Source organism: Macrobrachium rosenbergii, chromosome 2, assembly GCF_040412425.1.
Source record: "Macrobrachium rosenbergii isolate ZJJX-2024 chromosome 2, ASM4041242v1, whole genome shotgun sequence".
Taxonomy (NCBI): domain Eukaryota; kingdom Metazoa; phylum Arthropoda; class Malacostraca; order Decapoda; family Palaemonidae; genus Macrobrachium; species Macrobrachium rosenbergii.
Window position 1 is genome coordinate 31,073,348 of NC_089742.1, and position 27,804 is coordinate 31,101,151.

A 27,804-nucleotide genomic window follows, 5' to 3' on the forward strand; every position below is an offset into this window, starting at 1 on the left:
ATTAATTATTTGTTTTTCAATACAAAACTGATTTATATTGAGTAAAGGTCATTTCGACTCCTTAGAAGTAGATTCGGAGTTGCCGTTGTAACTCAAAGTCCGGAGAACACATTCATTATTATTATTATTAACACCCAAGTCATGCAAACTTGCATGTGCAATAACGCCGAAAGGCAGAATATAGCTCCTGTAGAACGAATCAAATAAATAAATAATGAATAAACGTACTTGAATCCACAAACAACTAAATGCTTACGTTGGAGAGGCTCTGCCCATCCCCGGACCCAAAAAATATCCCCCATCCCTAGACCCTGCCCCATCCTTCCAGGTATTTTCCATGACGTCCCGTGATCTGTTCCATCAATGACCCGTAAGCCTAGCCTGGTCCAGAAACTGTCCCCTTTTGCGCAAGTTCCATGACGTCACGTGGAGTTTTCCACTTGGACCCACCCATAAGCCTATAATAGCTTGGGCCCAGCAAGGCCTAAAGCATTCTTGAGACCTAGGCCTATGGAACAAGCACCTAGCCCTGAAGTGTGTCGCAATTAGAAGAGGGTAGCACTTACATTTTTTAAAATGTATTTTTGGTTATTTTAATTGAGGCAAAATGCTTTTACAATTTTTATAAGAACTTTTTTTCCAAGCACCGATGACTGGACCCACTTCCGCTTGATAAAAGCTCCACAAAGGAAAGTCGATTGCCTTTGACCTTTAGATGTTTGTAAGCCTATATCATAACAAGAACCTTAGCACTGGACAGGATGCTTCAGAGTTGGAAGATATTTGGTGGTCTGGTTGTCAACATCATTAGTGAAAGTTGTATTAAACTGGTACGAAGATAATAGTACAGGAAATTTAACCCAAATGTTTATTTTGGAAAACAAGTGACGCAAAGAGTTATTCTGTTAGGTTCTTGGACTACATTGTTGCTGCGTTCATATCCGTCTGAGAGATGTTGCAAGTTACAAGGCTTTTAGTTTTGATATGAGGGAGTTAATGACGTTGCTAGCCCTGTTGTGCCCGTGGGAGCTGAATTTCTTCTACCGGATTTGGGGAAAATTATAAAACGCCGAAGCAGCTTTGATAACCCGAGTTCACTGAAGAAGAAGGGATATTTTTAACCGATATACCAATCTTGCTAAACCTAATCTGATAATAATAGGATTTGTTGTGCCCTAAGGAGTGAAGAGCCATTATCTTGAGTCTTAAGTCTGTAAATAACGTTTGTGACTTTTAGTTCAGGCTCTGATAGGCTTTTAAACAATGGGAAATTTAGTAATTCATGTTCTGATGAAAATAACTCGTAGTGGGTAGCAGTAGGCTTGGACAAAACGTTTGGTGTTTACTGAAGACTTGAATGCTCTTGTATCTAACATTATTTTTGCATGCTCAGATAGTCTTTGAAAGCACGTATACCTTTTTATATCAGTGTAAGAGTCTCATAAAGCACGGTTGCCATTTATTTATTATGTTCTCATACCGATAGTGTTTCCCACCGAACCGATCTCGATTTTTTTTGAAAGGTATTTCATAATCGCTTTAGAAATACCACCATATTCAGCAACTGAAATTCTGAAATTCGTGATCCGCCGCGTCATTCGAGAGCAGTTTTACAGAGCAGAGACACGTGAGAAGAAAAAAAAGTATATATATGTGGTCTTTACTAAAGAGTGACTTAGAAATTTTATAAAGGCTCGAAGTCACGAGGCGATGAACAGTTATTGCATTCTCAGCTGCATGACTGCCCTTTTGCGAAATTTGTGAGCAAATGGTCTTTTGATCTATGGCGTTTTGAATTAGTTGACGCCAAACTTTTTCGTTTCAAAACCGATACGTAGAAGGCACTCCAATATTTGTGTTTGTTAATGTTCCCTTGTATTAGTAGTGTAATGGCTATGACATAGCGTATACGACTGTTACATGCCCTATCAATGCTAAGAATGTCAGGAATTTGGTCACAGCGCAACAAATTGTAGAAATGACCAAGCTTGCCCAAGATGTGGTGAAAATCACAAATCAAGTGAATGTGCTAGCAACGTCTTCAAGTGTAAAAATTGTGTAAAGAAAGGTCATAGTGATACTAAACATAAAACATATGATAGCAATAAGTGCACAGTATATATAAAGAATATATGTCAAAGGTGAAAAATAATACGGATCATGGCTTTGATTAATAATCTTCTATGAAATTTAATACAAGAAGAAAGCAAATTTAAAAAACAACTAAAGACTCTACTATCCTGCAGCAACTACGATACTGACGAGAAAACACTGAAAGACAATTATTAAATAAAAGAAGCGCCTTATATTGAAAGAAGCACCTTATATTGAAAGCGTACAGGGGCCCGCCAGTGGAGGGCTGTACATAAAACCAAACAAAGTCGTTATTCTTCCCTTGACTGATCACGACTGTCGAGCTGTGCACGAATGTTTATATTTCTCAAGTGCCATCTTTCTAAAAAGGAATTTTTACGTGGAGCAGAAATCTCTCTTATTTCCTCGCTAGAATAACAAATGGAGGGAGAAGGAAAAGACGAGATTAAGTGGCCAGGGAAGATATTAAAGCAACACGCCCAAAAAGCAAATGAAAAGAATCACGTCCTTGATGTATATCAGTTTGCCCAATCTCGACTTTCATCTGCGTCCTTTCCTTTGACTTGTGTTTGGATTTGCCTTAGTGTCCGCTATTTCGACTTTCATCGGCGTCCTTTTACTTCCAGTCTTCAGTTCCAATTTAACTTCCTTTGTTGGTTTGCTTGTCCTATTTTTCAACAATGCGAGTATCGTCCGTGTTGACCTTAATTCGTGTTATTTGCGTTTCTATTTTCATCCGCCTTTCTGGCTAAGTCTTTATCATCATCATCATCATCAGCATACCATTTTCTTCCTGTCGAACCAACTTGGGCGGAGCCGATTCACACAAGACCCCGTAGGGTAGCACCGTCAGTGCGCCTCACGTGGTTCGCTGTAGGCATTACTTAAGGTTCTTTTTAGCGTTCCTTCGGCCCCTACCTGCAGCCCCCTTTCATTCCTTTTACTGTACCTTCGTTCATATTCTCTTTCTTCATCTTACTTTCCACCCTCTCCTAACGATTGTTTCATAGTCCAAATGCGAGGTTTTCCTTTTACTGTTAATTTCCATTTCAGCGCTGAGTGACCTCATAGGTCCCAATGCTTGGCCTTTGGCCTCAAGTCTATATTCAGTTCAGTTATAGGCATCCTTCGAAAATGTTTCGCTTTTAAATTCAGCCGGTGTTAGTTTTGATATTTGTCTTAATGACCAAAAGATAAATTTCATCACAGTGAAAACTATCATGTTGCGCATTTGCCGATTGCGCAATAAATGAATTTCTTAAAAGATAAAAAAAAAAAAAAAATTGCTACGTCATTAAATTTGTAACAGTTTTCGAAATTGTACCTGGTGTTTTTTTTTCCAGCAGTGAAAACAAATTTCATCCGCACTGATTCCAGTCGTAAGAGTAGACGAATTTCTCAACAATAAAGGTAAACAATTCGTTGCAACTGCACGTGCAGCGGACGGAACGGAAAGTCCCCTCCCTCCCCCTCCCCTCCCCCTTGTTCATTGTTCTCTGTTACCGTCACTTCTGTTTGCTGGCGAAATGAGTCCATTTAAGTGACTTAACACCGTTTGTGCATGTTTGTTAAGCGTTTGTGATTCAGCGCTTTCCACGTGCGTGAGAGCGACGCCTCCATTTTATTTTATATTTTCTTATATTCTTTTTCTTGTATATATATTCTTTTCTCTAGAAGTGACGGGACTTTGAAAACTGGAGACTGTATCGTGTTGGCGGTCTGCAAAACCTGATATATATATAATTTGGTATAAAGGAGACTGTATATATATATATATATATATATATATATATATATATATATATATATATATATATATATATATATATTAAGAAAGAAGGAGAAATGTTCGTGTTACTGAGTACCGAAAATGATATGTTTCTGCTCACTAACTACTCGTTTGATTCCCAAGATCTATAATTGTTTTATATAACACACATATTTAGATGGTTAGATAGATAGATACGTATAGATACATATATAAATTAAATATATATATATATGTATATATATACTGTATATATGTATATATGTATGTATATATATATATATATATATATATATATATATATATATATATATATATATATAAAGAGAGAGAGAGAGAGAGAGAGAGAGAGTTGTTTTGACGTTAATTTGCAAAGTAAAGCAGCAGCCAGTGAAAAAGAAAGAAATAATAAGTAGAGAGAGAGAGAGAGAGAGAGAGAGAGACGTGGGCTAATGTGAGCGGCAATCTCTTACTAATGAGATATTTGTTGACAGTGCCTCTCATCAGTAAGCAGGTAAAAAAAAACCATTAAGCAGCTGATTAGAACAGCGTCATTCATGCATCGTTGACGTATGAACATGTTCGTCTAATCATCTAGTTTCCGAGTAATGTGTGTGTGTGGGTGTTGCGTATACATTCAGCACGAAGACAAGGTTCATAATGTTCGTTGTTTAGTAATTAGGTTACGAATGTCGACTCTGTGATCCCTAGGTTGCTGGTGAGAACGTCTGGAGAATATTCTTTCTGTTTCACTTGACCTCGTCTTACTTATTCCTAATGAACGCCTTAATATTCTTTGGAAGCTTGGATTCCAAATCTGGGGCCAATTTTGTGGGCTTGTTCCATATGAATAGGTTTCATCATCTGAAATAATAATAATAATAATAATAATAATAATAATAATAATAATAATAATAATAATAATAATAATAATAATAATAACAAGCCCAAACCAAAGGGCCACTGACTTGAAATTCAAGCTTTCAAAGAACAATAATAATAATAATAATAATAATAATAATAATAATAATAATAATAATAATAATAATAATAATTCTTTGAAAGCTTGAATTTCAAGTCAATGGTCCCTTTTGTGGGTTTGTTCCATATGAATAGGGTTCATCTTCTGAATAATAATAATAATAATAATAATAATAAAAATAATAATAATAATAATAATAATAATAATAATAATAATAATAATAATAATAATAATAATAATAATAAAAATAATAATTCTTTGAAAGTTGAATTTCAAGTCAGTGGCCCCTTTGGTGGGCTTGTTCCATGTGAATAGACTTCATCTTCTGAATAATAATAATAATAATAATAATAATAATAATAATAATAATAATAATAATAATAATAATAATAATAATAATAATAATTGTTAAATACATGACTTGTGCAATTAGCAAAAAGTTACTTATTTTGTATATAACTTGGGCACCTCAGTTGATCGTTTGTGAATGTTTAAGTGTCACACGAATTGTTTTCATTGTTTTTTATTTTTATGTATAAAAAACCCGACCGCAATTTTATTTTATTTGAGTCTGCAAAGGGACGATTGTCTAACGGAAAAATAATAAATTATGCATTATACATATATATACATACTTATCATTTTTTTGTATTAAAACGTTTTGCATTAGTGATATATACATACTTATCATTTTTTTGTATTAAAACGTTTTGCATTAGTGAATGAGGTTTGACTGCCCTGTTTTGTTGTAGGTGATTCATTCCTTTTTCCACTTTACGGCCCAGAGTATCTCGGATTTGCCGATAAGCTATTTTATCTGGCTATCTGTCTATCTATCTAAATATCTATCTATCTGTATATTTCTGTCTATCTGTCTATCTGTCCATCTGCCTGCTTATTCATTTATTAATTTTGTATTTTTTTATTTATATATTTATTTATTTATTTTGTCCACAAGATTTCAACATATGCCATAGGCAGTTGTGTTCATCGATAGAAAATTTCCTTAAATGTTATAGATATCCTCAGAAATATATTATTATTATTATTATTATTATTATTATTATTATTATTATTATTATTATTAATCTCTGTCTATCTATCTATCTATCCATCTGCCTGCTTATTCATTTGTTAATTTTGTTTTTTTTTTTATTTATATATTTTTTTATTTTGCCCACAAGATTTCAACATATGCCATAGGCAGTTGTGTTCATCGATAGAAAATTTCCTTAAATGTTTTAGATATCCTCAGAAATTTATTATTATTATTATTATTATTATTATTATTATTATTATTATTATTATTATTATTATTATTGTTGTTATTATTATTATTATTATTATTATTATTATTATTATTATTATTATTATTATTATTATTAAATAAGTTTCATAATATAAGTATACCACGGGCAAAAAATACCCTATTTTTTTCCTAGTGTAATCATCAAGATCTACTACAAACGCCACGCAATTAGGCGTCTGTGTTTAACAGCACCACTCGAGACGAAACGTCTCCTCGATTGCGTATGTTGCCATTGATTGTGATCTTTTGTTTGTGCGCTGACAAACACCGTTATGTTTTCTCCTCCCCGACCCCCGCAATCTTCGGTGAAAGTTTTTCCTGTAGAAGCGACGGTGGGCGCGTGTGCGGTGGTGACCACGTATTCTCTCTCTCTCTCTCTCTCTCTCTCTCTCTCTCTCTCTCTCTCTCTCATACACATCTACACATCAGTGACCATTGATATCATGATTTTAGAGACCCATAGGTAAATCTCTCACTCTCTCTCTTCTCATCAGTGACTACTGATGTTATGATTCTAGAGAACCAAAGATAAATTAGTATCTCTCTCTCTCACTCGTTAGATTAGTCTCTCTCTCTCTCTCTCTCTCTCTCTCTCTCTCTCTCACACACACACCAGTGACCATTGATACTATGATTGTAGAGACCCATAGGTAAATCTCTCTCTCTCTACTGATGCTATGATTTTAGAGAACCATAGGCAAATCTCTCTCTCTCTCTCTCACATCAGTGACTACTGATGTTATGATTCTAGAGAACCAAAGATAGATTAATCTCTCTCTCTCTCTCTTCTCATCAGTGACTACTGAACTACTGATGTTATGATTCTAGAGAACCAAAGATAGATTAGTCTCTCTCTCTCTCTCTCTCTCTCTCTCTCTCTCTCTCTCTCTCTCTCTCTCTCTCTCTCTCTCTCTCTGCATCTCTACATACATACATACATACGAAAGAACGTGCACACTGAGCAATGCGCAAGAAGAGATGGAGAATATTACGTAAAATGCGAGCCACAATAACTAGTAGTGATTTCGGAGGGCTGACCAAACATATTGCATTCGATGACTGCATCGTGAAACCGAAAGTACGTTAATGAATGTAGAACACGTGAATTCTGTCACGAATTGAGGTGATGGTTACGTAATGGCCAGTTTACTCTGATCACCCTCATTGCTGGATTTCTTACGATTCAAGGTGTCGTCCATTTTCTGAGGTTGAAATTCTCGTATCGACCTCTTTAAGGAATTATTCTACTACTACTACTACTACTACTACTACTACTACTACTACTACTACTACTACTACTACTACTAATAATAATAATAATAATAATAATAATAATAATAATAATAATAATAATAATTTTATTATTATTATTATTATTATTATTATTATTATTATTATTATTATTATTATTATTATTACGACGTGTAGTTTTGATGAGTATTAGGAGAATTGATATAAGAGAGAGAGAGAGAGAGAGAGAGAGAGAGAAAGAGAGAGAGAAAAGAATAATAATCTAATATTTGAATATTATTATTATTATTATTATTATTATTATTATTATTACGACGTGTAGTATTTGATGAGTAGCTAGGAGAATTGATTAAGAGAGAGAGAGAGAGAGAGAGAGAGAGAGAGAGAAGAGAGAGAGAGAGAAGAGAGAGATAAATTATAATCTATATTTGAATATTATTATTATTATTATTATTATTATTATTATTATTATTATTATTATTATTATTATTATTACTACGACGCGCAATTTTGATGAGTAGCTAGGAAAATTGATAGAGAGAGAATTTCCCTTCATCATTGATGCCATATGATCACCTTTTGAACAGGAATATTTTTTTCTTCGTCCAGAGAAGGGAACGACAATACACTGAAGCTTTTCTCCCCAGATGCCTTTTAACACCTTATCCTTAACTTTTGAGGTTTGCGAAGGCTAAATTGAAGGGCTTCTTGAGGCCGTAATCTACTCCCACCCCTCCCCCTTCTACTCCTTCCCCCCCTCCTTTTTTTGGGGTGGTCCGGGTGTAACTGCTCCCATAGTTATTTGGAGTATGTATGTTTAACATACCTTTGGTTATTTTTTGTCTCGTTAACAAAACGGCAGGCGGTTTGTTGACACTGAGCAATGAGTAGTGATTTCCTAATTCGGACGAGACAAGAGGTCTTTGGCAGAGTCAAGTAAAATTGTACAGAAAGACAAGTCTTTAAATGGAACTGATTTTAATTTTGTTTCCAAAAATATTGTCACTGGAGTGTAACCACACCCAAATGGCTATATATATTGTGTCGCTTAAACAACCACAAACACACACACACACACACACGCAATTCTGATGGACAGAGCCAGAGAAAAGACAGACGTATGTGTAAATGTGTCGGATATGACATTGGATCGTGAGTGGATTGTGGATTGTGGTGTTTGGAGATGTTATATTACCGACTGGTGATATTGAGAGAGAGATCGCGCAGAAACTGTTGAAAGAATTTGAAAGTGTCTGCAGGAGGAGAAGGTTGAGAGTAAATGTGACCAAGAGTGATGTTATAAACGTAATGGAAATCAGAAATGAATAAAAGAATTATTGAGCCAACTCTCCTTTATGGAAGTGAAGTGTGGATGTTGAATACGAATGAGAGAAATGGTGGAAGTTGTAGAGGTGAACTGCTTTGTATAGCCTGTGTGGCATAAGAAGAAATGAGAGGAAAAGAAATATGGAGACACTTAGAAATGGTAAAAAGACTAGTGTTTTGAGATGTATCGGTCATGTGGGAAGATTGGAGGATGATGGGGTGGTGATACACAATTCTAAAGTATTATAAGGAAGGACTCTGTTGGAAAGAAATGGGCTTCACATCCAGGGAACCAGAGAATGCAAGATGGAGGTGAATGTCAGAGCAACACACGAAAGTATCAGCGAGATAAACCATCGAGAATCGAAAAATGCAAAGTGCATAAGAAACTGCTTGTGAAAACAAAGATAGAATGGAAGAAATTGCTTGTGATTGCATCCTCAAACAGATGAAAAGATAGAATAGAATAGGAGAAGTTGCTTGTATTGTATCCTCAAGCAGATGCAAAAGAAATTGTAGATTCTCATAGAATAGAAGAAATTGCTTGTGATTGTATCCTCAAGCAGGGTAACAAACAAATGCGCAAAGTGAAGGACTATCTTGAATGCTTTGCACAACTCAAATTGTACATAATTAAGCAATCATACTATACATTGATTGCATCGGAATTTAGTGGACTTCTACATACAGTACTATGTTGACTTCAGGAGGGCCTTTTGATTGCAGTGGAAACGCAATGTTGCATCGACGTCTCCTCCCCTGCAACAGGCCGCTAACGGTTGATGCGAGTTTCATGAACGCTTGACTTTCTTTAGCGTGGATATGATCAAGTTATTCGTGGATTCACGCCATAAAATTCAGCAGAAGCAAGATATTTGTATGTATGGATATGTATATGTATATATGTATGTATGTATGTATACTTGCTTTTGTTCATAATTGCCAATCGTCTCTGTTAAACGGCAAGGATTAAGTATAAATAAAACAACTGTTGACTTATCATAACAATAAACCACGCAATCATTTTTCCGCGTTTACAAAACATTAAATAAAAAAAAAATAGAATTACAGATAACAAAAACAATTGTGATTTCACCGACTAGTGAGTGACCCTTGACAAAGAAATTATCGCGCAATAAATAAAAGGCGAGGTAAAACGACGCCAGCCAACAGGTGAAACCTTACTAAAGGTCACGCCTTAAAAGATCCCGTTCGCCCTACTGCCACCCTTCCAAGGTCAAGACCATTTGGAAGAAAAGGGGCACGTGTGTTATTTCACACACACACACACACACATATACACACACATATATATATATATATATATATATATATATATATATATATATATATATATATATATATATATATAATATGTGTTATATGTGTAGAGAAGAGAATATGTCACCTATACACGCGTGAATTTTTTATGTTCAACATATATATATATATATATATATATATATATATATATATATATATATATATATACATATGTATATATATATATATATATATACATATTGTATATATTCGTGTGTATGTATATATATTGTATATATAAATTATATATACAGTACATATTATATATATGTATATATATATTATAAATTTGTGTGTATATGAATACACGCGTGAATTTTCTATGTTCGCAAATATTAAATACACTTTACAGAGAAACATAACACGTGTTTATGTACACATTGCACAGGTCAAAGCCACTGTCTATCGCTGTTTCTAAATCAGGCAACAACGTTTCGAATCCTGCTGGGGACGAAGCCATTTTTAAACATAATTCCTCTTTACCGAATGAAAGACTTGTAGCCTAATATGTATGTATGTATGCAAGTGGAAAAATGTAAGCGAAAGGACCTAATAACTGTTTGTGTGTAGAATAGCCCATGTCAGTATTAGAATGCCCAGCGGTGCTGCGCGCTTCAAAGCATTTCCCCGAAACCTGTTGAATCTCTCTCGGCATTGCGCAGCAGAACGCCAAGACTGGTCATGCATGAAATGACGTTGGCTACTTTCGTTTGTTAGGGAAGGTTGCTTCGTGGAATTAGGACGTTTGCATTGACTTGATTACGACTGTTGGTATTTTTCATTAGTTATGAAGGTGATTCAGATTAATTAGGCTTTTATTATTATTATTATTATTATTATTATTATTATTATTATTATTATTATTATTATTATTATTGTTGTTGCCAAGTTGCGGAGGCGTAATATAAGCTCAATGGCATACAGTGCCACTCTTTTTAATTATATTATTATTATTATTATTATTATTATTATTATTATTATTATTATTATTATTGCCAAGTTGCGGAGGTGCAATATAAGCTCAGTGGTATATAGTGCCACCCTTTTTAACTATTATTATTATTATTATTATTATTATTATTTATTATTATTATTATTATTATTATTATTATTATTATTATTATTATAACTCTAAAGCACCTTCCAATCTGTTCTTAGGAACATTTTAAAAAAATCATTCCCCCGGAACTTTCCTCTTCCTTCCATTTTCCCGGCGTCTTACAGTCTCAATCCTCTCACATATGAAATAAGTGACGCCATATCCCCCATTGTCACTTCCCTCATTATTCGGGTGTTGGCTACCTAGGGGGGGTCCAGTTCCCCGAACCTTGAAATACCTTGGAATATTTCCGTCTTTCCCTTAGAAGGGGTCCCCAATGTCTTGTGTGACGAGGAAGCCGTATAAGTAGGAAGTGGATTGGATGGGGAGGGGGTTTGTGGGGTGGGTTGGGGGGATAGGGGTGTTTGGAATGGCCGCACATACGGAGTTTTACTGTGTGCGGGCGACCTGTCTATGCACAGTTGAAGGATGTTCCTCCGTTTCATGTTCTTCAGATGTTCCTCCGTTTCATGTAACTTGACTGTCGTGTATAGAAAACAGGACATTAATGTCATAATATATATATATATATATATATATATATATATATACATATATATATATATATATATATATATATATATATATATAATATATATATATGTATGTATGTATATATGTATATATATATTGAACTATATATGTATACATATATGTGTATTAAGGATATTACACATTTGTTAAAAAGTACGTAAACGTCGCATTGGGTTAACTGAAAATACCTGGAATTGATTTAAAATAACGATCTGGGAACAAGCTCATTAACGTGTTCTTGGCATAATTATTCTTTTTCGTTTCTGAAACTGTTGATAATGATAGTTATGGTAATTGTCTTAATATGAATTCACGTTCACTTTCGTTACCTCTAACAAGCCTCTCCACTGACATTATATATTTAGCATAATTTGGTCATTGGTTACAACTGTCAGCTTTTGTTAGTGTGTGTTGCAGAACTGGGTTTAACTGTTACGCACCGCGGTGACCGTAGCAACAAAAATATTTTAATGTTAATTTGTGGTTTCGTGGTAGAACGGGTCGTGTATGCAAAGATTTGACCCATGATTCTTCAAGTGAATAATATGTTTAAAGTACTTGTTTGTCAGAAATAAATCAAATGCATTGAATGAAGAAGCAAGTTCATTAAACTTTCAACTCCTCCATTTCTGAGAGATTTTCCTTAAGCTGTTGATCGTCAGATTTCTTGAGATAACAGAGGAAATATTTATCTTATCTTATCTTGCTCCCTTTTAATCTTTCATCCGTGATGCTGGATGTGGTTACAGTATTTTGCCTAATGACATTTTACTCTACCTGATACAGAATGTGACAGTAGGAAAACTCTACGTAATACAGAATGTGACAGTAAAAAAACTCTACCCAATACAGAATGTGACCGTAAAAAAACTCTAATACAGAATGTGACAGTAAGAAAACTCTGCCGAATACAGAATGTGACAGTAAAAAAACTCTACCTAATACAGAGTGTGACAGTAAAAAAACTCTACCCAATACAGAATGTGACAGTAAAAAAACTCTACCTAATACAGAATGTGACAGTAAAAAACTCTACCCAATACAGAATGTGACCGTAAAAAAACTCTAATACAGAATGTGGCAGTAAGAAAACTCTGCCGAATACAGAATGTGACAGTAAAAAAACTCTACCTAATACAGAGTGTGACAGTAAAACTCTGCAATACAGAATGTGACGGTAAAAAACTCTTACCTAATACAGAATGTGACAGTAAAACTCTACCCAATACAGAATATGACAGTAAAAAAATACGGCTCTTCTCGTATATATATATATATATATATATATATATATATTATATATATATATATATTTATATATATACACATACATATGTATATATATTACTGTACATATATTTATATTTATATTTATTTATTTATTGATTAGTATAGATATATTTTATGCTTGTGTTTCCCAGTTGTCGAATTTGTTTTTTGTGTTATACTCTTGCATATTCTTCTTACATCTCTCTCTCTCTCTCTCTCATTGCTACCACTCAAAACTCATATACCACGACAGACAGACATTCAGTCCAAACAATCGAAGCCACGAAAACCAAAGGTTTCTTGCAATACCGATAACAGCCTTGAAGAAATATATATATATATACGGTGTTTTGCAATGTGCCTGGACTGTCAGTCATGCAACGAGTTTGAGGGATTATGGTTCCCCGCCGCGAGTGTCTTTGCACTAACTTGCAAACGTTGACCATGTTGCATGCTTAAGTGTGTTTTTTTTATTTTTTATTTTTATGGTTTTGTTGGTTTTTAGTCGTAAGTGAGATTGTGGTGCTGCTTTGAAGCATATTGTGCTTTCGGCTGGTTGTGCTGAATAATATATATATATATATATATATATATATATATATACGTATATATATATAAACGTATGCATATATAATGCACACTCTATACAAACTATATATACATACATACATACGTGCATGCATACATACATAATTTATGTGTCTATGTATGTGTAGTGTGTGTGATGCATTATATATATATATATATATATATATATATATATATATATATATATATATATATATCTCATACATATATACATGTACATGTGTGTATATAGTGTTTGCCTATGTGTGTATGCATTTATATGTAAAGAAAAGTATGTGTTGTCTTACTGTAACCTAATGTCTTGAAATGTTTGTATGGTCACCTACCCATACCTGTATAAAGAGAACAACACTAATGTCTCCCCTTTAGAAAGCAGACGAAACAAGACTACTGAAATACAGAATACGAGGTTGAATCGTGAACAAATAAAATCTCTGAGTCGAAACACGCCAAGCAAGTAAAGGAAGCTACAGACCCCTGTCACCATCGCCCGAGTTTCTGTTGTAACCGTTGCAGCCCTGCCTATCCTTGCATAGCCAGTTCGGAAGATCGTGGATTTACAGTAAATGAGAGGTTGCGGACTTTTGAATATTGTAATGGAGAGCAAAAGGACCCGTAAAATAGCGTGGGGTCCTATTCAGTAATTACTTGAGTCGTAATCAACTTAGTCGTTGGGACATGGTATCCTAATATGGTCATATTTATATTTAAATTAAATAAACTGATGTACACATATATATGTATACATATACACATAGACACCTGTATTTATAATATTTGTGATATTCCATCAATCCCTCTTGTCGAGACTTAGTAATGGTTTTGTGACCGGATTCATTGCAAAGTCATTCAGGAGATATTAATCAACGTCGTACCGTCCAGACAAAAGTTATTAATTTCACCCGTCCAGCTAATAATCCAAGCGTGGAGTAGGGTGAGGGGGTTGGAGGTGGGCGGGAGGGCAGGGTGGTAATGGATGTTGAGAGAAAGTTATGAATATGAGAGAAACACGATAGAAGGAAAATAGCGATTGCATAGTCAGTCAGTTTCAGCATTGGTTCGTAATTCGCCAGGAAGAGTATTCTGTATTTCCATAGGTCTTTGGTGAAGAAGTAAGGTAACATTGTGTATGTTGGTCGTGTGCCTATTGTGAATACTAATTTTTCATGGCAAGTACGATACACGATTCTTTCTCTCTTCGTCTTTCTTTCCAATTAGTTTCTCCTTCCAGCTTCCTGCTTTTGTCTGCCTTGTGTATAATGTGTATAATATGTATATGCATATATACACATACTTAGAAGAGAGAGAGAGAGAGAGAGAGAGAGAGCCTCTTAAATACAGTTCTTTTCATTCATACAAATCAGTGTTCACAGAACTTCAAACTTTTACATACCTCCTGCTGAGTCTAAGGAGTTCCAGAAATCCCGATGAAGCAAAGCAAGGAGAGAGAGAGAGAGAGAGAGAGAGAGAGAGAGATACCGTTGAAGAGACACTGCCAAACTGACTCACTCAAGTTCCGTTACTCAGTGGTTTTGTCTTGTAAGCTCTCGCTGGTCTCGTATGTTCCAGATAGCCGGAAATGGATTGAATTTTTAAGTTTATGTATATATATATATTATATATAGATAGATAGATACACGATTTTTTCTTTAAAATTGGTGGTACTAAAGTCGTGATATTCGGGCAAAAAACATTTACCCCAGAGGAAAGACGAACACAGGGGTCATTGCCACGGTAATTTTGAATACTGAAACCTAGACTTACTCCTATGTACAAAACCTCCACAACTCCACTTTCTTCATAAATTTACACAGAAGGCTCTTTAGCAGCTCGTAAAAATCCCCGCTACCCCCCCCCCCTCCAGAACACATACACACACGCGCGTGCGCAGTGCCGTCCACCTCTCTTTTAACCGGGGACCTGGTTAAACTATTTACTATAACTTATCTCTTGCACGTACCCTCGCGTTATCTGTATATAAAGGCCTTCATTTCCTGTCCTTCTTTCACTCAGTCTATCCCACGCTTTCTAGAAACTTTTCTTCTGTCTCCTTCCTTCGAGCACGTCAGGAATGTACTGCTCTTCAGACTCGTCCTTACATCTTTTTATTTACACTACGTCGACGTATGGGTAAAGCGTGCATGTTACTATTATATTCTTGTAGAAAACCTCCTGTCCTTTTTTACTTTAGCTAATCTATTTACTTATACTACTTCGACGTATGTGTAGCCTAAAGCGTGCATGGAAACATGATACTGTATTCTTGTAGGAAACCTCTCGTCACTTTTTTACTTTGGCTAATCCATTTACTTATACTCAAGGCCAATACAGTATTGGCCTTGCTTATACTGTACTACTTCGCCGTATGTTTGTAATGTGCACGGAAATATTACATTCTCGTCGAAAACCTTTCGTAGGGTGAAACAAGCTAACAGGAAATATGATTCTTTTTTTCCAGGAATTTTACATTTTCACCGTTTCCTAGGGGTGCAGTAGACTAACAGGAAATTTATTTTTTTTTTCAGGCGGATCAGCGAGTGTGAATCTGAACGGCATCCAGATCACAGGCTGCAAGCCAAACATCAGGAGATGCATCTTCGTCAGGGGACAGGATGCCGATATGGCTCTACCCTTCACAACTAGTGAGTCATGGCTCAGTCTTTCCCTTCATATATATATTATATATATATGAACTCAAAACCTTTGTCATATTAGGATGAGATTGCCAGCCTTATGCCTTGCTTCATCTCGACAATATATAGTCTTTGGTGTCTAAAAAAAAATCGTAGTAGTTAAATGGTCACTTTCTTCTGTTCCAAATGTAAAAAAAAAGTGTTTATATATATATATTATAATATATATATATATATATATATATATATATATATATATATATATATATTATATTTAAAATATATATATACATAAAGTTTATGTATATATTCATATATATTATATATAGATAAATAGATAATTTATATATATTATACTCAACATCTTCAAGTTTATTATTCTCATGTACAAACTATGAATGTAATAACATCAGTCAAAACCACCAAAATCTAATAATAAATCTAAAAATCTGTCATTTTGTTCAAAGTACCACACCAATCAATGCTCTCCATTTCATTGCAGATGTCCAGGTTACTGCTGTAACGGCGAAGGTGACTGGAATTGTCTCCTTCATCCCCATTCCTTTCAACTTGCCCAACAGCAATGGCTGCGTCAACTCTGGCCTGCAGTGCCCTCTCGAACCTCAGCAACCCCAGACCTACTCTGCTTCCCTGCCAGTCCTCAAGAGCTACCCATCGGTAAGAAAGATGAAATGTCTGCATTTGTATTGTGAGGCTATGTAATAATCCTTCCATTGTGCCTAGACCCTCATTAGGAACCACTTCTTGTGCCACCAGTCTCCCAAGGGTCTATTGTAGGTTTATGATGTTAATGTTGGCTATCTGGTTTCTAATTACAATTTTGGCTATGAGGTTTCTAATTACACATCCAAACTTAATTTTTTTTGTAGTTTAACCAGACCACTTGGTTAACAATATTATTTTTTTTTTTGTAGTTTAACCAGGCCACTTGGTTAACAATACAGCCTTTCAGTAATGCTTGATTCGATATGAACTCATAGGATAAGCCATTCTAAAGAAGTTATTGATAAATTTTGGTGTATTTCGCGTCCAGGAAAATGATTTTTGCATCTTTTAGTAACCGACAGTCAAAACTGCATGGTAGATGCAGTTACGAGGTCTGTGAATGCTGAGTGCTAGTTAAACTATTTTGATTCAAGATTTTTAGATAAATTGCCCTTGAAAACATTTCAAATCTGCTAAACGATTTTATGCTGATATAAAAAAAAAAATTTAAGGCATGCATTGTATAAGTTGTTGACTGTGATTTTAGATACTCAGAGGAGTTATTTTTTTTAATTTTTCTGAATTCTTCTAGTCTAGTCTGTATAGTAACAGACTGAATAATCCAGTGTATTATTTTTTAAACTTTCAGGCATACTAAATTACACTTAAAACTGGAAGATCTTTGCCATCCACCAAAACTTGTAAAATGATTTTTATTTCACATTCCTAAATTACTTCAACCCAGTAAATAACTTCATTGGTTTCTCTGTGAACATTTACTACGGAACTTTATTAAAAAATCCAAAGACTTTTAACACATCTTTCTTTATTTCCCCTTCAGATTCCAGTCTTAGTCCAGTGGGAACTGCTGGACCAGAACAACAACAAGTTGGTCTGCATCAAATTCCCAGTCCAGCTGAAGTGATAAGGCAACGCAACAGCATTAGGTTTAGAGGAACTGTACTCAAAATTTGATTCCCATTTTTTTTCTTTCACTATATAAACAGCATTATTACATGAGCCTTGTTTTGGGTGATTTAATATGTTCACTTGTCCCACTATATAATGTCAGGTTTTCAATCTTATTTATTATGACTTCATTGCTCTCTGATGCAAAATACACTTGCAGACATTTTGCTTATACTAGTGCAACCAGTTGGTTGCTGCATTACAGATAAATATACACAAGTATTTATTTGGAAAGTAAATACATAAGGATGTGTTCATACATAAACAATGTTTTACTACAAGTATCTGAGACACATTCATGTATATACACACAGATAATAATCATACCATGGAACCACAGTATTTATGGGAAATGCTCTAGTACAAATTGTGATATTTACCATACAAGACAGTCAAGAGGAATATACCTACAATTTGCATAAAGATACCGTACCTATTGGTCAATTTACAAGGTCAGTAAAGAATCAGAATTAGAAGGTCTTGTTTGCAAAAAGTAGCTAAATTTGTCAGAAGTATTTGCAAAATTTCCCTTGCTATAGATTACTTAAATTCAGTGCATTTGCATAGCCATAGGTTATTTAAATTCAGTGCATTTACAAAAAGTTAACTATGATAATTGGAAGCTCGTAATTGAGTGACTCTTAACAGCCTAATACTTAAGTATGGACAAATTAAGTTCGACTCGCCTTCACCTTGGGCACTGATTTTGTGGAATTGTTTTAAACTATATCAAGTGGCTGTAAGATGTGTTGCTAACTCAAGTCATACATATTGCACATAAGAGAAAAATTCCCCATACTTAGGATTATATCCCTTGTAACATTGTTTAGCTGAAAGGTCCTTTGCAAATTACACATCTTTCATTCCACTGGGTGAAGCATTTCCAATAAATACCGTCCTTGCACAAAATCTGAAAAGTCATTCCAAAAAATGATCACTTCATAGTATGCATATGACTATAAAATTTATTTTCCTAACTACTACAGTATTAAGTTAGGCATTTCTAATGAACTCTGCATCCCCTTGGAGACAAAATGTGTTGCTGTACATCATTTTATCAGATTTCAGTACTTGGTTCTTACTTTTTTCAGTCTAATGTTATGGAGATTTGGGTTAAAAATCATCAAATTTTTCAGCTGCAGATTAAGGAAGAAGGTATTCCAATGTCTAGACTGTCTTCTTTGGCTTGCATATTTTCAGTATATATGTAGTACCCCTTATAATTAAACACTGGTCCACACTCATGCTCATACAATATACATACAAACAGATACGCCATGCATATCATAAAAAATGTTCATTTGGTACATATGAAAATAATACCTCTGCATTGTTTCCAAGTCATTTAAGGCTTTTACAGAAAAGTAGTAATAGAAGACTGTTTACCAAAAAGGGCAATTACAAAAACTGCTTTATGTTGTCTTAAGGGAAAAACAACTTGAAAAAAAATTGTTTTTAAGGATTTGAAATGTCAAAATAGTAACATTTTCTTTTGTGTATTTTTGTTATCCCTTAATTCTCTTTCTTAAGAATATTTATGGAAATAAATGTTTGTATTTTCTTTGTGTATCAATTCCATGTGGCGGCAGGTTTTGCTTTCTGTGTCAGTTTGTAGTTGATGAATGAATGAAAGGACACTGAAATTATGTTCTAAATGGATTTAATTGCTATCAGATCTATGAAATAAAATCATACCTATATTTCTTAGGAATTTGTAGAGTAAGTATTAGTCAGGTACTTTCTGGTAGCACTGGGATCTTTTACATTTGTAAATAAACATTACCTTACACTTTGTATTTCAAAGTGATGAATGGACCATCAAATACAAGAAAAAATGTATATCCTACCAATGAAAAGTTACAAAGAAAACCTAAAAAGTGGTAAAAGTGGTATTACTGAAAATAAACATCAAAAAACAGGGAAATAAATTGCCTTTTGAAAATACATGTATTTATTATAATTGCCATACAAACAGCAAAACCTACAATGCACTCACAAAATTAAAAATACCTGTTAATGCACAAGTAATTCTCCCATATATTATGCAATACTCTAAAACATTAAAGCCCATAGAAAAATACACTGCTATTTCTAATAGTGTATTATGCTAATCGACATGAGAACACAGACAGGTTGCATACTTGATTCTCAAGCCTAAAGTTAGGTAACCAATGCAAACCCTTATTTACATCACAGATGCCATCTCTTTCCACAATTTGAGATTCATTTAAGATATACAGAAAAATCTCGCTTGGTTGCAGTTCAATGATACGGTCAACTCAATAATCAATTGGCCAAAAACTTGTGAGCTCTCAAATAACCAACAGAAACTGATGGCTTTCCAAGTTCTCTACACCTTCCAATTATGACCTAACGTTGACAGAATTATCTGAAACTTAAAAACTCTTTGCAAGATGCTTCAAAATAGCATATGAGGACAAGATCACTTTTATAAAAGAAATAGAACAAACTAACATTTTCAACTACATTAATTCAACAAACCTTTCAAGCTTGAATACACTGTCGTCTTCTTAGACAAAAGACTTAATTTCTGAAAAGACATTGTTAGGTTTACTAGTTATACGCCTGCACTTCCAAACTAACGCAATGAAAATCTCTGGGGGTGATACATGACAAGCAGTGCAACTATATCAGGGCAAGGACATAAATGTTCTCGTACAAATACAACTGTCAAACCGCACTGAACAGCATAACTTGCTAAAACACCTTACATAATTTCCTGTCTATAATGAGTAAGTATCTGTTTTTTTTGCTTGTTGATGCAATGGTAGCAATTCAAGGAGACCTGAGAAATTGGCTGAATTATGAGAATCAATAACAGCTGAATATTAAGTACAAATGATATTCATGGAACTGCTTAAAATGACTCGTTCACGCATCTGAGCACAATAACTATTTTTCTTAACTAATGTGATTTTCTGACTGCTTATAGTTAGAACAGCTTGGATGTTATGTAATGGAAAACTATGACAACTGCAAAACATTAGTTAAAATAACACTCAACTATTAACTACTTCAAAAATGAATGAAAAGCACTTCAAAATATAAGCTCCTTACTGGATCTTTGCTTTTTGACAACTACGACAATGGAAGTGAAGAGCAACAAAATGTATCAAGTTATAGCACACTAAAAGCAACCAACTGAAGATATGCAACACAAGAGTACATGTACTTCCTTTACCAATTTTGTTAGGAGTGACCTTGGTAATAAACTGTAATCTACACAAAGGACAAATGATGACAGCTCTGATAACGGTATTCTGAACTATTAAGACGATGCTAAACAAATGTTTAACCTAGTGTCAAATAATGAACATCCTGAAAAGAAATTCTTAACATGAACGTGAAAAATGGATTTTACCGACATGTTCTCATGGTATAGTAATCAAGAGCTTACTTTTACCTTTGTAAACTGTGCTGAGCCAATATGTTGACTGGAATATACATGACAAGTCTTGTTCCTGTTCAATTTTTCTTCATTCTAAATGCCAACATAATATGGCTTGGTGACAGCTATTCTGCATAAAAGTTTGTCAACAATGGAAAGTTGTGAATGAATCATTTACAGTACCTTTTTTTGTTGTACATGACAATCCAGATTTGAGCAGTTCGATTCCTATTAAGTTCTTTTTGCAAAAACCCAGATAACATTGTAAAGTGAAGAAAAAATTCTTCAAACATCAATCACAGACAACTGTATATTAAGCTTTTTTCATTAAACAATTTTTACTTAGTTTCTTCATGGGGCTGAACGGCTGCTTTGAGAAGTAATACAATTTACAAAATATTCATTAGAATCCATTTCAAAGCCTTTCCCTTTTGAAACAGACTGTCTTGCAGCACAGTGAGAAGACTCATCACAAGACATAGTGACTGGCATCAATATGAAGAAAATGACTGAAGAAAATTATTAAGTACCCTAGTGAATTCTTGTATCATAAAATACACCTGAAGGATTTAAATAAAAAAGACTTCCTTAGGACAGGAACAATGCTTTCCTGATTCAAAGCCTGATGTGGCGAGATGTTTCATATTATTTCATAAAATTAGGTTTTGTATAAAAACTACAGCAACATCTTCCATCAAATGACTACTATTGTGAACGGTGTTTACATCTTGTTGCAAATTTCAATTTCTGAAATGCATGGCAAATGTACACACAATCAAATTACTCTGCTATGCAACATCTGTATGGCAACTGAACTACACTAATTACTCCAGTAAGTCTTGACAGCCTTAGGTGTGTTCTTCCTTCCTGTTACTCTGCTACTTTACAAAAATAAGCCAAGTATCCTGTTATGTTATCCAACAGATCAGTTGTAACTTCAAGCTGTGCCATCAGGCTTTCAGCATTGCCGAAACATTTTATCCTGATGTTACATAAGCTATTAAGATAAAAAAGTTAGTGAAAGGTTTACAATAATGGTAAAAACTTAGAGGACACTCACTATATTGTTACAAAAAGCAATCGTTTAGTTTTGATACCAACCCTGGTTCAGTGAAGCATCTGACCTTTATAAAAGAAATACTTTACCATTGTTACTCTTTTCGCACAAGCCAAAATCATGTCATTTGGTACTTCACATGAAGTAACCTGCATTGAGATGAAGTTTTTCTTAATTCTGGAAACTGACATTTCAGAGACTGGGTATTTACTTTTATGTACGTTACTATAACCAACATGATCCTTGAAAATACACACTGTTATTTTATTGCTGAACTTACAAGCATAAATTTCTCACTTCTGGTGCTGAGGATGGAGGATACCTGTCGTACACTATATTATGATCATCAAATATACATATAAAAAGACAACATCCACATAATATTTGACAACTTTGATACTGGCAGGGTGAAGTCTCACATTCTACTTGATGCATAGATCATAGTCTTGCCCTTATTTATAAAGTAGATCAATCATCAGTGTAATATTCTTTGATTATAATAGGAAACTGCTTCCTCTGTGGCAGATAGTAAAATAACTTTAAACACAGTCTGTTCATATGGTACAGCTTTTTGAATTTTACCTTATCAAAGTGAGATCTCCTATGATCAACATATTGTCAACTGATTTAAATAATAGATTCACTTACAGCAAATGGCACTGAATTTGTTGTCTACTGTGGTTTCAAATACGATACAATGGCCATATGACAAATGCTTGTCCATTACACAACCGTACTGTACTAATATTGAATTGGTTATGTCCAGTCCATGGTGGTTACTTATATGGATTTATACAACCTGATCAGAAAATAACTCAAAATATGGTACTGACAAAATACTTTGAGAATGTGTAAAAATCCACATGTACTATCAACAATATCACTATGCACCTTCAATAATTCAGCATTCTAAAAAAATGATGAATTTTTAGGGGAGACATACAATAGTGGTAACAGTAAATTGTACCTTATACTGTACTCAGTGTACATAAAAATAAACTCTAAAAAATAAATAATTGCCAATGGTCCCTAAAAACAAATGGCATGATAAAAATTAAACCCTGAATCTTTCTTGGCATTTAGAAAAAACTACAAACCTTAAAAGTACATTTATTACCAACTGACGTGACCTTAAATTTGAGATACAAATGCATAAATGACTACAATATAATGTTATCATCATTCTTCTCTGCCAAAGACACGGAAAATCACTGAATCTCTACACGGCAGAGAAAATAAACCCTTGTTATTATTTTAAAATAAATTGGCATGATTAGCTCTAAAATTGATGAAGTGCAATTTAATTGTGAGAAAAATAATGTAAAATTCACACTAATTTGTTGCAGTACATAATCTCTAATGCAATACTAAGACTTACCCAAAGAATTATTTATCAAAACTCATCATGAATATAGTCAAAATCTTCTCCGTCTTCATAATCATCATCATCATCACCGGGCCACGGACCCCAGTTGGAGGAACTACATGCTGCAAAGAGCCCATCACCTCTGCAAAATGAAAAAAGCGTAAGGATGAAACTAAATTAAGAAGAGCAAAATGGGAAGAAATGCCTGGAAAAATACTGAATTTAGTATTAAGGAAAAATGTAATAAAGGTTGCATCAGTGGATAAACAGCACTGAAGATAGTAGCCAAAAACTTTATTAGAACCAAAAGAACTCCTTCCCTTACTTTACAAGAAAGCACTTCAGGGGAGAAGGATTGAATTGAAGATAAAGCCAAAACGTTGTCTAAACCAAAGAGGCAGTAGGTTACTAGCAGAAGGACTGGGGAAGAGAGAATACAGTTTCCTGTATCCCCTCTACAGCAACAACTTGGGAAAACTCACTGGATATCTCTCTCCTAGTCATTGGATCAGTACTAGCAACCAAAAATATATGGCTACTGTCAGCATAACTTGGTATTCATCAATAATTTCAGCCTACAGTTCTGAGTCAAAGGAAAACCTTTGGTTTGCTTAAGTGTACAAATGTATACAGTGCTTGATATATCAAGCATTAAACATAGTACTTACAAATAATGAAATGAACTTACTTGCATAAGTAATCCACTAAAGAATTCCCACTTAACCATATATTGTAAAGGGTCTTATCATCAGGGGTTTCACCTAATAATTCATCGCACATATCTTGAAGCCTGAGGAAAGAAAACTACTTTAATGACCAATGAGCAGTGCACAACTTCAGGATTTGCAATGTTTTCATTTACAGCTTTACAAAATTCACAAAAAGATGAAAATGTGAGGTTGAACATCATACCTGCGGGGCCAAATAGGGTCAACTTCAACTTCAGTTTCTGGCTGAACATCAGTGCCAGGGCCTGTTAATCTTTCTACACCATTAACTTCAGTCACACCATATCTGCAATATAAAGAAATCAAACCCTCTCACGACATACATTTGCAAATAATAAACAATATGATTGCCTAGAGAATTGTGAGCAAGATAACTACAAAACTTTGTTTTTGTGTTTACATTTTTATGCATAGAGATCATTTCTCTGAGTATGAAAGGCGCATACAATACAAAAATGATCAACTACACTCTGAAGGAAGACACACTGCCATACACTACTGAACAATAAACATAAGACTGGGAATGGTCACTTTAATCAGATTAACAAAAGCAGATGCCATACAACTACTTACCCTTCCCATGAATCATCACAAGTGGCTTCTGCTGCTTCAGTAATGTCTTCCTCTTTCAACGATGCAGTTAACAAAAGATCTCCATGAGCCTCGTGGAAATATTCTGAAAACTGAGCAGGTGGAAATGCAGATTTCTACTTAGAATCATCACATACTAAAGGATATTTAAGAGAGAAATATTTCAATCATAATTAAATGCATAACTTGGTCAAGCTGAGCAATAAAATCTCAATTATTGACTCCCAAATAACTGGCATGAAATATGACACCAAGATGAACACAGAAGCAATTGAAGACCAAAATAAATGCAGCAGGGGACAAGAATAAAACAAAGAACCTACATGAATGAATAAACCAACAGTGCAAAAAGAAACAAAATACTATACTGTACTACAATATGGCTGAAGTACATCTGTACTAACAAACATTTCATGATGGATTTCCAACAATAAATGCTATAAATGCTCAGCTAAATTCACCTGTCTCCTAAACATTTAGAAAATGTAAAAGATGTTGAACTACGGTCATGGGAACTTATAACCTCCAAAATACTATGCAATAGCTTAAGTACATTACCATGACTAATTACTCTTTCTGTGGAATATCATTTGGCAAAGCCTTTCTGAATATATGAATGGCAAAAAATTTCAAGATACTTCCAATTCAGGAGAACACACAGGATGATTTTCCATAGTGTGGCTCTACATGCTTAAACAAATCTATTACAATGCTGCCACAGGGCAAGCTAAATCAGACAGTGAGGCTACTCAATAAACTGCACCACAATAAATGATCAATACTGAAATAACTGTACTGTACCTTGAATGCTACTGCTTTGCATGCATCACATTTTAATGCCCTTTCTGCACCATTATCCACTTCTGTATCCACAACGTCAACATCTGCTCCGATTGTACCAACAACCAACGTGGCTGACATCCATAGCAAAAAGACCTTCATGATTCCTTCTGCAATACATGTAAAATATGTCAAAAATGTCTGTCTGGACAGTAATAAACAACCTGATTCTATGTTAAAGACTCCTGTACATAAGTTGCTTCAGAACTCTTTACAGGGGACTTCACTTCAGCCTACAACTTCTTTTTGGCTATTAGAAGTGTACTGGAACAGTAATAACGTAAAAAAAATACAATTATAGTTTTACCAGCCCAATTACTCTCACATGAACCAAATCCGTAAAATTTGCTATTTACAACTTCAAATAAAATTTTAGACCATCTTAAATTGGCTAAGTATTTATGATTTTCAAACCATAGTTTAAAGTCTTGGAATGGCAATCTGAGTAAATCCATTAGGTCTATTTGACTTCCTGCCATAATATTACAAAGAAATTATTTTGGGCAAGATTTCTCTGAAACTGACATGAGATTTGCGAGCTGGAATGAGACCTTTCGAACACTAGGAATAAGGCTTACAATATTATCCATTTGTTACTACAGTATTTTGCAACTACAACTGATAAAATTGGTGTATACTATGATTCTTAAAAACTGTATACTATGATTCTTGAAAACTAAGCTTATGTAGTTTTATTCTAGTATTTATATATATATATATATATATATATATGCAAATATATATATATATATATATATATATATATATATATATATATATATATATATATATATATATATATATATATATATATATATATATATATATATATATATATATATATATATGCATTTAGACTAGGTTAGGTTAGCGAGGTAAATTTTACACAAACTACAAAATGGGGTATCTCTAGACCAAGCAACAGGTTTATTCATTTTTTAATATCAGGTTTTATGGGATAAGATGTGAAATTAGCCTAAGTTTCATGCGAGGGAACTATGTGATAATTAAACAAAAAAGAGAATTAAATGCTAGCCGAAAGGGTTAGGTTACAAACAGGATTGCACATACAGTTCGAAAGATACAGTATTAGGCCTTCTGAAACTGGTGGTAAATTCCACGGCTTAATAAGGGTGCTTGTGCAGTAGGCCTACTAAAATTTAAAGGATGTATAACGACAAAAAGGAACTAAGGAAATAAATGGAAACGAAAAAGATAATACAAGATGTCTAACAAAAGTAAAATTCATTGGTCACACAAGCAAATGTGGTAGGCCTAAGTGCTTTACACTTGCCACGAAGGGAACCAAGGCCTATGGGGAACCAGACAAAATTAGGCCTACAAAATATACTAGACAATCATATGACCATCTTATAACCTACTCATTTTGGGCCAGAATACGACCTAACCTAAATCTGTCACACCAGCAATACTTCGTTAGGGTATGCCGGGGCATACCTTCAGGCTATCATATACGGCAAGCTATAGGCCTAAGCTAGGCCTACCGAATCACGAAAGCCCTGCTTACCCGTTTCCCTAATCTCACAGAGAAATATAAGACATGCATTGTCGTGACGGCCTATACTAACGAAAAATTTCCCCCTGATGTCAAAATAGGCCTATGAAAGTGGGCGGGTCACTAAATGATACTATAATACCCAAAATATGTAGGAATTCCTGGAGTTACACCCACCTTTCCCTAAACTAGGCCTATATACTACTAGACCTACTGCCACTAACGTCTGCCTTAAAAAGTACTCACGTGTGATACCCCGGGGGAATTTAATATTGGAAACTGAAAGCACAACACCATTTACCAAACGCACACGGGGTTACTATGGCAAAAAGCAAAACAACTCGCACGCAGATGATGACGCCTTTGCGTACAAAACATTCGCTTCTTCTTCTTCCGAGTTAGAACTTAGAAAGTCGAATCTCGAAA

At 34.3% G+C, this 27,804-nt stretch overlaps 2 protein-coding genes across 3 annotated transcripts in view; one reads left to right on the plus strand and one right to left on the minus strand.

Moving 5' to 3' along the window:
* Nucleotides 1-19,431, plus strand: part of LOC136844805 (NPC intracellular cholesterol transporter 2 homolog a-like) — a 34,399-nt gene extending 14,968 nt beyond the window's left edge. The window contains exons 2-4 of the mRNA XM_067114047.1: nt 16,069-16,185; nt 16,679-16,854; nt 17,744-19,431. Of these exons, the coding sequence (XP_066970148.1) occupies nt 16,069-16,185; nt 16,679-16,854; nt 17,744-17,827 (377 nt within the window). The 3' untranslated portion in view covers nt 17,828-19,431. The remainder of the gene's footprint in view (nt 1-16,068; nt 16,186-16,678; nt 16,855-17,743) is intronic.
* A 373-nt stretch (nt 19,432-19,804) lies between these two features.
* LOC136844791 (marginal zone B- and B1-cell-specific protein-like) lies at nt 19,805-27,795 on the minus strand. 2 transcript variants are annotated; one of them, XM_067114038.1, is made up of 6 exons: nt 27,680-27,795; nt 25,824-25,972; nt 25,005-25,114; nt 24,616-24,717; nt 24,392-24,493; nt 19,805-23,845 (listed from the first exon to the last, which is right to left on the minus strand). In XM_067114038.1, the coding sequence occupies exons 2-6, from the start codon at nt 25,962-25,964 to the stop codon at nt 23,731-23,733; spliced, it is 570 nt and encodes a 189-aa protein (XP_066970139.1). In that variant the 5' UTR covers nt 25,965-25,972; nt 27,680-27,795; the 3' UTR covers nt 19,805-23,730. The 2 variants fall into 2 exon arrangements, with proteins under 2 accessions (XP_066970139.1, XP_066970134.1); XM_067114033.1 differs by having other exon boundaries at nt 27,625-27,770.
* Between the last annotated feature and the right edge of the window lie 9 nt (nt 27,796-27,804).

Excerpts from the sequence above, each read along its gene's own strand:
- LOC136844791 (XM_067114038.1), bottom strand. The coding sequence starts at position 25,964 with ATGAAGGTCTTTTTGCTATGGATGTCAGCCACGTTGGTTGTTGGTACA. Across the intron at positions 25,115-25,823 it reads GCAAAGCAGTAGCATTCAAG|TTTTCAGAATATTTCCACGA; the intron begins GTACAGTACAGT and ends CCACCTGCTCAG. Across the intron at positions 23,846-24,391 it reads TTAGTGGATTACTTATGCAA|AGGTGATGGGCTCTTTGCAG; the intron begins GTAAGTTCATTT and ends TTCATTTTGCAG.